Here is a 12452-nt window from a genome sequence, read left to right as displayed (position 1 = left end):
TCAATTTTTATAATATAATTTAGTCGTCCATGTTGAAGTTCCTTGGACGATTACATCAATTTCAACTTGGAATTCACTAAAAGTTGAAAAATTGTGTGATCAATTCAATGAGATAAACCTAGACCAACTTAGAACTTTATATTATTTTGTGAGATTGAAGGATTAGGAATAATCTGTTAAGTATCGGTGTTTAAAAAATCATTTCTAGTTGAAGGATAACTCTAAAGTGCCCTACTTGAGAACTTCAAATCTAACAAATACTTGGAATTAGGGATATCAATTGGGTCGAGCCAGCTCGGCTCGTGGGCCGCTCGGGCTCGTGAAATCAAGAGCCCGAGCACGAGCCGAGCGGGCCTCGCCCTCGGCTCGCCGTGTAGACGAGCCGCTCGTGGGCGGCTCGTCGAGCCTAGCTTGTTCAGTGACCAAACAGTCACTGAACTTTTTTTTTCTTCCCCCCCCCCCCCCCCCTTTTTTTTTTTTTCCCCCCCCAATTTTTTTTTACTATAAATACCTCCTTTCCCCAAATCTTTTTTTTCATATCAATCTCTTCCAAGATTTCAAGTCTCAACTATTTTTTATTATATCAATTATCGAGTTTTTACTCTCTTGTGCTGCAAAATATACAATATCAATTCAATTTTTTCAGTTTATTAGTTACAATCTCAATTCATCTAATTCTCAATTCTCACAATCTCGCTACATTTATATTCATCTAGTCAAGATTTCATCATAAACAATCACAGAAATGGATCAACGTTCATTTGTTGAGAGCTTATTCGATACAGGATGTGAGCCATTGCCACATCATGGAGAATCGCCTAATACGCTGCAAAGTCAATTTCCAAATGAATTTGCCGGTCTAAATGACATACCGATATTTGAAGATGTTCACATTCACGGTCAGGGAAGCCACATTCCAATTGATTTGGATGATATTAAAGTTCCCGAAGCGGAACATGAAGATGAAGATCAGCAATTAAACATCCTAGATGCGAGGGAAAAGCGAAAGGCCAAAAAACAAGTAAAATGTTGGGATCACTTTAAGTTGATTTCAACAGAAAAAGTCGTTGATGGCCTTGCAGAATCTAAATCAGTATGTAAATACTGCCAACAAAGATTGGCATGGCAAAAAAGAATTGGTACCATTCATCTCAACCGCCACTACAAATCATGTGCAGCCAGACATGGACTTCTTCCAGCTGGTCAAACACAATTACAATTTGGCAGTCCAGGCGTCGGTTCTACAACTTCACCCCTATCCACGTGGGTGTATTCGGAGGACGAGACTCGAACTGGAATGGTGAAATTTGTTGTCGCCACTGAGTTACCTCTGGTTATTGCAGACAATCAACACTTCGTCCCGTTCATGAAAGAATATCTACAACCGAGGTACGTTGGGGTAAGTCGAAACACTCTTCGTGCCGATATAATAAATTATTTCGATAATTCAAAACAACAATTAATTATGGATTCGCAACAATATGAGGGTGTTATATCCTTAACTTCTGATATTTGGGAAGGGGTTAATAAAAGAGTATATATAGCTGCAACCGCACACTATATAGATCCACTTTGGTGCATGCATAAGAAAATTATTGCTTTTAGAATTATTGAATTTCCTCATAATGCTAATAATATATATAATGCTATTATCAGTATTGTTAGAGAATATCATTGTGAGAGTAAAATTCGATCTTTTACTTTTGATAATGCTAGCGTTAATAAGGTAGTCATCGATAAATTGTGTAGGGCACTTCAACCTGATTTTGATAGGTATTTGTTTCATATTCGTTGTGTGTGTCATATCTTGAATTTAATTGTGCAAGATGGTTTAAAACATATAAAGGATGAACTTCAAAGAATTAGGAATGCATTAGTTTATATTACGATCTCTCCTAATAGAAAACAAGCATTTGAAAATTTCGAACTAGGGGTGATGACTGCTAAAACATTTGTTAGCGACGTAAGTCATAGATGGAACTCTACATACTTGCTATTAAAATCATGTGAAGGTTTAGAAAATTTAATAACTGACTTTTATAATAATAGACATGTTAAAAGTGATGATGATGGTATGTTAAATGAATCCGATTGGATTTTAGCTTTGAAAGTTAAACGATTTTTGACATCTTTTTATGAGACTACAAAGATTTTATCCGGCGTTTATTATCCCACAAGTTGTATGGTACTTGAACGCCTTTATATAATTGCAAGAACATTCCATAAATATAAAAATGATCCTACTTTTAGTGAAATTTTAATTGCTGTGGAATTAAAGTTTAGAAAATATTGGGAAAAACTGCCTATGTTATTTCCTTTAGCATGAGCAATGGACCCCTGATATAATATTTCGGGAACTAATTACGTAATTGATCAAATCAATAAAGTTTTAATAATTGATACACCTATCACCTATAAGAATTTAGAGCAAACATTATGTGGAATGTATGATTTATATGCGGAAAGAATGGGTGCAAATGTTAGTCGGGTACCCTCTACTGCACCTACTCTTCTGCTGAAACTGAAGAAGATGCTGCGAAAATAATGAATTTATTTCAGGGCATTAATACATTTAGATATGATGCAACTGCAATGTGTACATCTAGTGTCATGTCGTCTACATCTGCATCTCATCAAATATCGGTCGAAACTCAAAATACGATGTCTGCTGAATTAATTGATTATTTCAATCATAATATGCCAACAGACAGAACAATTAAAAAAATTTCAGAAGAAGTAATTGAATTCTGGCGAAAGTATGAAAGACGTTGGCCAATTGTTTCTGCAATTGCGAAAGATCTATTGACACCTCCGGTTAGCACTATTGCTTCAGAGTCTGCTTTTAGTGCAGGTAAAAGGGTTTTAACTGATGTCAGGAGTCGACTGAAAGAAGATGTTTTGGAAGCGTTAATGTGTGTGAAGGATTGGCAGGACGCTCATTTTCGACTACAAGATAAATACGCTGAAATTGCATGTCGTCAGGTAAGTGATATTTGATTTAATTATATTAATCAAATTATTTATTTATTTTTTAATCGTTAAATTTAATTTTCTTTAAAAAATTGTACACGTTACAACAAGTTGGTCGTGTACAATTTTTAACTCCGCCTACTTAAAATTGATGTAGTCGGTCCCAAACTCGGATAAAGGAGGAGGGTTTATATTTTATTAACTTTAAAAAGAAATCAAAAAAATATATTTTTTGTAAATGTATTTCAAAAAATAATTCGTTTTTATTATATAAATTTTTATACTTTATAAAAAGTATTACAAATTACAATATGATGTAAATAAAAAAAATAAAAACTTGTTCTCGTTAAATTATTTAGTATTTTTTAACACTTTTTATTTTTAAATCGGCCCACGACCTCGGACGAGCTATGAGCTCGTGGGCCGAGCCGAGCCCGAGCACGAGCCGAGCTCGTGGCATTAAGGGCCGAGCCGGCTCGGCTCGACCCATTGCCAACCCTACTTGGAATTACTTAATCAATGTACAATCTGTCGTCAGAGAAAGTGCGAAGTTACAACTACCATCAATTTAATAGACGTATCATACAGCAAGACTTATTTTTATTCACTTAGGTGAACAAAGTTAACACAGGGTGCACATAGTAGAAACCTGATGAAATATTTGATTAGGTAAACAGAATTAACGAAAAAATGAAACTAAAATTATGTTGATTGTATTCTTCAAGCACGTTTAATTTTTCACAAACAAAAACTGCTAGCGAGGTACAATATGTGGACCAAATGGCTTGGAATGTAGCGGGTTTTGAGCCTTTGGTCCTTTTCATTATCCACTTGAATGCAAAATATGTTGGGCACGTATCAAAATTCTTTATTTATTACAATTTTGTTTGTCGTATGACAAATATAGGTAAGGCAAAATTACAAAAACCTCCTTCAAGTTATTGACTATTACAAAGACACTTCGTTTCTCCTTTACAAGTACATGAATTATTAAAAAAAATAAAAGATATTTTGAAAAGATTATTATAGAAATATAACAATATTTATTTTAAAACATAAAAAGGAGATTATTATTGATTATTACAAAGACACCTCGTTTCTTCTTTACAAGTACATGAATTATTAAAAAAAATAAAAGATATTTTGAAAAGATTATTATAGAAATATAACAATATTTATTTTAAAACATAAAAAGGAGATTATTATTGATTATTACAAAGACACCTCGTTTCTTCTTTACAAGTACATGAATTATTAAAAAAAATAAAAGATATTTTGAAAAGATTATTATAGAAATATAACAATATTTATTTTAAAAAATAAAAAGGAGATTATTATTGACTATTACAAAGACACCTCGTTTCTTCTTTACAAGTACATGAATTATTAAAAAAAACAAAAGATATTTTGAAAAGATTATTATAGAAATATGACAATATTTATTTTAAAAAATAAAAAGGAGATTATTATTGACTATTACAAAGACACCTCGTTTCTCCTTTGCAAGTACATGAATTATTAAAAAAAACAAAAGATATTTTGAAAAGCTTATTATAGAAATATAATAATATTTATTTTAAAAAATAAAAAGGAGATTATTATTGACTATTACAAAGACACCTCGTTTCTCCTTTACAAGTACATGAATTATTATAAAAAAAAAAAAAGATATTTTGAAAAGCTTATTATAGAAATATAACAATATTTATTTTAAAAAATAAAAAGGAGATTATTATTGACTATTACAAAGACACCTCGTTTCTCCTTTACAAGTGCATGAATTATTATAAAAAAAAAGATATTTTGAAAAGCTTATTATAGAAATATAATAATATTTATTTTAAAAAATAAAAAGGAGAATTGGGCGTTTGTTCACACCAATGGCTTCCTCTCCATATGGCTCCCAGTGTTAACTCCAGGAATCGAACTTTCCACCCTTGCTTCCAGCGTCCCAGCGAAGTGATTGTTCCACCAACTCGGATGTGCCCTGGGGGCATAGACCCCCGAACCCTTTTATCCGCCCCTTGGACTACAATGAGTAGAAGATTGCAGAGCGGGACAATAGGAGAAAGCATGGTGCTCACCCCATCTCGACTAAAATGTGACAAATAAGGACGACCAACTTATTCCACTCAAAAGTATAGGATAAGTAAAATTATCATATGAGTCCCATAATTTTATGTTATAATTTTTGAAATAGTAATTTTTAAAAAAATATATGATTGAAAAAGAAGAATTTTTTTTTTTATTTACATGTAATACTATTTTATTATAGAATATATAATTAAAAAGAGGAGAGAAAAAATATATTATAAATTTAGGGCCTGTTTGAACCACATTATTTTAAAAAAATGTATTCTTAAACAGTGATTTAACATTATTTTAATCACATATTTTTCAATAAAATAATATTACGTGTAAATCAAAAAATTTTTCTTATTTTTTAACTATACATTTCTCATCAATACACTATTTAAAAATGTATTATTACCAAAATAATATGACTCGAACACCCTATTCATGGAATTCAAACGGGACGAAATGACAAGATGCATAGGGAAGCGTGAATTTTTCTCCCCACAATACAAGTATATCCCTGACACCGTCTCTTAATTTGACTTATCCACTGGACAGCGAAAAGATGGGTGTAGTGAGTCACATATCTATCTGTTACGTGTCAATCCATTCATGGCCCCTAAAGCACGCATATTAACACTCCTTGTATCTCATCCAACCAAAACAGAATATCCCATTCCCAGTTTTCAATTTATCTCCTCCCAATTTACGTACATATATACTAAAGATCCGTTGTTTAACTACATTTCCCAAACATTCATAAAGAAATTGAAGTTTTGAGCCCGAAAAAATAGTTAAGGATGAGGACTCTGTCTATTTCTTCCACTGCGACCTCCCTTCCTCAAAATCTTCCCAAACATCCAAATTTTAGGCGTGCATCCATGTCTGCCAAGTCCCAGTTTAGGCTACATGGACAACGTACATACGTGTCGGGATGCAGAACTCCCAGCAGCTTCAGGCTAGTTATAATCTCACATCAATAATAGATAAAAATAAAGCTCCACTACTCCTTTTAACAGGATTGATCTTTATGTGTAGTTCGACTGCAACAGCTGGGGAGAATTTGCAGTCAACCTCCGTCTCTGTTCCAACATCGGTACCGGTTCGTGTGGCGCATGACCTATATCTAGCTGGTCATCGTTATTTAGACGTTAGGTGGTGATAAATTACGAAACAAAATTCCAATTTTGCAATAGAATTTTACGTATTTTGTTAGCAAATATTATTGTTGTTTATTTTACAGAACCTCGGAGGAATTTAGTAACGGACATGTTCCCGGTGCTGTTAATATTCCTTACATGAATAAAGTTGTTTCTGGTTTGTGAATCTCGATCAATAATCAGATTTTTTTTATATACATATATAACATTTATTAAATTAATCTTTATTTCGCTGTGATTATGAACGACATGGAGGTATGACGAAGAATCCCAATTTTTTAAAGGAGGTACAGCAACATTTTGGGAAAGATGACGAAATAATTGTTGTAAGTTTTTATTTTATTTTTTCGACAGATTGGCATTGTCATATATTTTTTTATTGATAATTGAGTATTTGGGTTATAATCTTGTGTAACTGCAGGGGTGCCAGCTTGGGAAGAGGTCTCTCATGGCTGCATCTGTACTTGTATCTGCTGTAAGTCATAATGTGGCAAATATATTTGTCCTGCCTAATTAGATAATTATTTTATTTTATTTTATTTTTGGGTAATTTCGTTTTTTAAATAAAATTTGCAGGGATTCACTGGTATTACAGATATAGCCGGTGGATATGCGGCTTGGACACAAAACGGACTTCCAACAGAATCATAGCCATTATGCTGAAGACAGACATGAACTATTTGGAATTCCTTTTATAATCACCAACCATTATAGTAATCTAGATAGTATTACAAAGAATAATAATTTTAGCACTTTTAACTAAAGATCTTGTCGAGCTCCCTCTTTAATTTGTACTATATTTTATTTTCATTATAAATAAAGAATGTCACTTAATACAAGAAAGTAAAAAGTTTGAACTGCAAAAGATTGAACGCTTCGATTCATCAACTTATATTACAATTTGTTTGAAAGTAAAAAGTTTGAATTGCTACTTATATTATTGCGTAAATTTTGCACTCGTCCGTCAGCTAAAACTTCTTTCCTTCCTTTACAAACATGAAGAAGGGAAGGTGCTTATCAATTACTTTTGATATGAAGCGGCTCAAGGCTGCAACTTGCCTAGTGAGGCTTTAATCTTTTCAAGATTAGCATCTATACCTAATTGGTTGACCATGTATCTTGGAACTTTTCTGAGGCGACACCAAACGCGCACTTGAGGGTCTTCAACCTCCTCCTATACCTTTTTGACATTTGGAAAGCTTCATCTAAGTTCTTCACATGATCCTTTAAGTCTCTTCACCAGCATTTCTATATAGACCTCTATCGTTTTACCAATGAGGTCGACAAATATCTTATTATGATATGTGGCCAAGGAATTTTTCAACCTGGAAAGCTTTACTTATACCAGCGAAGACCTTTGTCCATTATAAAGAATGTATGTTCTTCATCAACTAGCTATATGGGGATCTGGTTGTGGCCTGAATAAGCATCCATGGAACTTAGCAGTTCATGCTTGGCAATGGAGTCAACAAGCAAATCTATTCGTAGAAGAAGAAACCATCCTCGGGGCAGGTTTGATCGAGATTGGAGAAGTCAATAAATACTATCCGTCTTTCACTGTGTCTTTTGACAAGGATAGAGTTTAATACCCACTTTGAATAAGTGGCTTCTCTGATGAAATGATTGTTAATCAACTTTTTTACTTCATCCATCATGCCTCGTACCTTTCTGGGTTGATGTCCCTCATTATCGGGGCAGCCTTAGGATCAATTTTTATGTGATAACAACTAATTTTTGGGTCAATGTCAACCATATCCTCATGCCTTCAAGCAAAGATATCCAAGTTCTCACATAACAAGTGTTTCGACTTCTACTTAGCCTACGTTGGTAGATCTTTCCAACCTTGGTCCTGGGTATCTATTGGGAAGTTTTTCAACTCTTCAACTGGGGCTATTTGAGGTTCACAATTGATGACAGAAGGATTCAGTTCATAGAGTTTAGTCGCTTCTTCAGTAGCCCTCTCTTCTTCAGGGGCATTTATCATTCTAAAGATAGCCTCTTCTTAAAAAATATCTACCATTTCGATGTATTCTCTTTATTCAAGAGTCTGTTCTTGTTCAGGGACATCGTCAATGTCAATATCTATCAAAATTACTTTGACGTCCCTAGGTTCTGCCTTCATAAGGGAGTTCAAATAGCACTCTCTTGCATTCATTTGGTTGTCTCTAACAATTGCAACACCATTTCAATTTGGAACCTCATGCACAGGTGGTGGATGGATATAACGGCCCACAACTCCTTTAAAGTTGGTCTTCCGAATACCCTATGGTAGGCAGACCGATTGTCTATCATTAAAAATTCCATAAAATGATGAGTAGTCAACGATGCCATTCCCATTTCCACTGCAAGAGTGATTTTTTCTCTTAGGATGATGCTATTATTAGTGAAGCTATACAGGGAGGAGTTCATGAAGATTAGCTCATGGTCCTCCTCCATCTTATCAAAGGCTCAGAATATGATATCGATCAAACTCCCATTATCCATTAGAATTCTTTTGAGGCAATTTCGTGTTACAACGGCTCTTACTACCAAGACATCACAATGTAGGTAGTACAGACTCTATGCATCGTCTTTGGTGAAAATTAATGGGCTGCATCTCCTTTCAATTGGGAGTCAACTGTTGTTGACTATGAAGCTTGCCATGGAGGGATCTTTGGCCTATCTCACATTATTGCTTTGTGCATTTCTAGTCTATCTCCCAACGTATGTGTTGGCATATGGTTGATCATAACAAATAAAATTAATATTGTTTCTAACAATTTATTTTGAATGATGATAGTTTAATGTTAAAATCTATCAACCATTAGATATTGGACTTGAAATGAAGATCAAATTGAATGTTGCTTATGAATTCAAGTCAAATAATTTGAAACGAGAGCTTAAAAGATAAACGCCAAGAAAAATCGAGATCGAAATCAAGCATTGGACCAATGACAAGAAAGATAAAGATCAAAAGTTCAAGCGTCAAACATAGAAGAAACATCGAAGTAAGATCAAAGATTAGACTTTCTAGAGCATATGTAAATGTATGACACTTTGATCCTTAGTAACGAATAACAATGGCTCAAAAATCATTTTGTACATGAAAAGTTATTTTTCACTATCACTTGCATAAAATATTTTAATCAAAAGTAAGATTGATTTTTTTAATTTCATACTTGAACTTTGATCACAATTCTTAAAAAAAAAAAAAAAAAAAGGCAAACGAAATTTTAAAAAAGGTCGGGCGGGTGCATTGTCTTTATATCAATCCATTGCCAAACAAATCATACACACACACAGAGAAAACGCACAGGAAAAAGAGAGAGAGAGAGAGAGGAAAAGAAGAAGGAAGAGGTAGGCAATTTTTCAAATTTTGGTTCTCAATTTCTCTTTATATTCAAGAGATAAATGAAAATATTTTAATTAAATTTCTAGGGATTATAGATAAATTGCTTATGGTTGAAGTTTAGCAAGAACTAAATGCTATCAATATGTATTTAAGGTATTAGACAATAAGAATAATGTAAATTGGAAGATAGATGTTGAAGTGGAAAAACATATGAAATTGGGTTGTAAATTATAGTTTCATACCTTAAATTTCTTGTGTTCATATGATATAAACACTTGGTATATGAGGTATTAGAGTGGAATTAGGATTTATAGTTTTGATTTGGTATTTTCAACTCATTTTCTTCACTTTTTGAACAAAATTATCACACTGGTGCTATTTTTAAAATTCTTCCTAGAAAGTGCTATTTTCTGTCAATGGTTTCAGTGACACTTTTCAATACACAGAAATTGGTGCCAGATTTCAATATTCTGGAGATATAGTGCTGTTTTTTTATAATCTTTTAATTTTCTTGGATTTTTTAGTATGAAAACCAAATTAAGTGTTAATATTGAGGGTTAAATGTTAAAATAATTTATATAAAGGTATATATATTGTTAGTGATCGTAATTTGGGATTAAAAGATTGAAAATAAAAGACATCAAATTCCTATTGATAAGTTATTATTTTTAATGGTGAAAAAAATGATTAAGGCCCATTGATGAAGAGATATGATTTCTTGAGATGGGTGCAAGATGCATGCTTATTTTGATGTGAGGAGGTGACGAGAAGATTGAAGTCGCAATCGATCCACAACTTAGTGAGTGGAAAAACTTAAATAATTGCAAAGTATTTATAAAATAAGTATATTATTAATTTATGTGCAATTATGTGAATTATTTGTTCAATTATATGATTACTATGAAAGTTTCTTTTACTATGATACATGTGGAATTTCAAAAATTGTATATAGTACATTTGTGAATAGGATTGTGAGACATTTATGATATTGAGATCGACTAAAAAAGTATCCATGATTATATACTTCTTCTAGTTCACTGAGGGGCATTGGCTACGTTCTATACTACATTGAGGGGTCTTAAACCGTGGATGAAAGATTCTTGGACCGCGTACATATAGTTCACTAAGAGGCCTTAGTCGTGTTCTAAAATTGATTATCAGAGGTCTTGAGACCGACTTTCGTTTACAGAGGGGGCCAAAGGCCTATGGCAAAAGTCCTTAACCCGAGGGGTGGATTACAGGTTTTAGTCAAATTGTACATTTTTTGTGGATTACATGTAATGTGATGAGATAGTGATATGGATTTGAGTTGATATTTATACCATGACTATGAGATGATGTTTTACAGTGTTATAAGAATGTCTCAAATTTTAATGATTATTATTTGAAGTTATACTGTGAACTATTCAAGTGAGGTAAACTTGAATTTTCGATAAAATTATATAAATGAGAAAGCATAATTATTTTCAAAATCTTCCACTTACCGAACTATCAACTCATATATTTTTCTATAATTTTTCGTATAGGTAACAATTGATTATTGATAGATTGAAGAGCCTAATGATTTCAAAATTATAGTCATACAACATGTTAAGTGTTATGATTCATAATGATGAAGCACGAAGTAAATAATTTGGGCTCATCGCATTATATTTTACATAAACATTTGATTTCAGTGTATTTTTGTAATAACTCATAGTTAGTCTTGGTGATAGATTTGATATCTAGTTAGCATCTATCATTGGTGCACATCACATTTCAAGTCCATTAGAGTGATTCGAGACGGGTTGTGTCACGTTTTGCTCCTATTTTTTGGAAATGAAAATAGGAGTAATGATATTTTTTTTAAAAATGAGTGGCTGAAAAGAAATGAAAAGTTTTCAATTTACGTGTAATAATATTTTCTGGAAGATTGTGTAGTTGGGAATAGGAAAGAAAAAAATGAAATGTAATGAAATAAAAATTAATAGGGGTCAAACGGGTGCTCAGCTTAACCACTTTTTCAGTTTTTTGTTTTCAAAAATTTTTTCTCTTTAACTAGCTTTAACTAGTTTCCTTCTTATCCGACTTTGTGCCAAAAGATACCCAAAAAAGTGCACATTCATTCCATTTATGAGTGCCCTATAAGGAATGGTGTCAAACCCTCCCTGGCAAGGTAGCAGGATCGATCAAGAAATCCTCTCTAAAAAATTATTCCACAAAAGAAATAATTAAAAAAAATCGCTCGCACAAATTAATATGTAAGAACAGAAAAAGAAATATATTCATAAAATAGCACGTATTATGAACTACAATACTAAAATTATTCCATACAACACAACAAAAAACCTTAATTCATTCAACGAAGATGATGATGATGATGATAATGATAATAACCCGTAGGTCATAAGTTGGTAACCAGTACTGTGGACATAAGCACTCTTCACCTCAGCCTTTCCCCAATCCTCTCTATCACAAGAATTCCCAGCAGATTAGATAGTCCAGGGATTGGCGACTTACCCAATGACTTAATAATAATAATAATAATAATAATAATAATAATAATAATAATAATAATAATAATAATAACCGAAAATTAATTAAATGAAATAATCCATCCATGATGAAAATCCATCCTTCTTAGTGTGGCAAGTTTTAGGTATCAATTTGCACCGAACTCAACTATGTACTTATATCTTTCGTCATCAAATTTGATAGAGTAAGTATTGGATGATTTGATAGTAAAAGGGTTGTTTTGAAATAAACAAACAAAAAAGACAGAGTTTAATCCGCAGGAGCGTGATTAAACACAATCATATATGGAAATATTTATGGTCTATGAAGCACAAAGAAAACAGGAAAAGAAGAAGAGGAAGATTCGAGGCAAGTGAAATGTCACTCTTCTTTAAGATAATATTACTCTGCAATGATGCTCA

The 12452-nt window shown here is 32.7% G+C and overlaps 1 protein-coding gene across 1 annotated transcript; it reads left to right on the top strand.

Moving 5' to 3' along the window:
* Positions 1 to 5694: 5694 nt before the first annotated feature.
* Positions 5695 to 7857, top strand: LOC111408018 (thiosulfate sulfurtransferase 16, chloroplastic-like). The gene is made up of 6 exons (XM_023037760.1): positions 5695 to 6004; positions 6085 to 6201; positions 6290 to 6363; positions 6462 to 6532; positions 6628 to 6681; positions 6783 to 7857. The coding sequence occupies exons 1-6, from the start codon at positions 5847 to 5849 to the stop codon at positions 6855 to 6857; spliced, it is 549 nt and encodes a 182-aa protein (XP_022893528.1). The 5' UTR covers positions 5695 to 5846; the 3' UTR covers positions 6858 to 7857.
* The last annotated feature ends 4595 nt before the right edge of the window (positions 7858 to 12452 follow it).

The sequence above is a fragment of the Olea europaea genome, chromosome 13 (assembly GCF_002742605.1).
Source record: "Olea europaea var. sylvestris chromosome 13, O_europaea_v1, whole genome shotgun sequence".
Classification (NCBI taxonomy): Eukaryota; Viridiplantae; Streptophyta; class Magnoliopsida; order Lamiales; family Oleaceae; genus Olea; species Olea europaea.
This window is presented reverse-complemented; position numbering and strand designations above follow the sequence as displayed.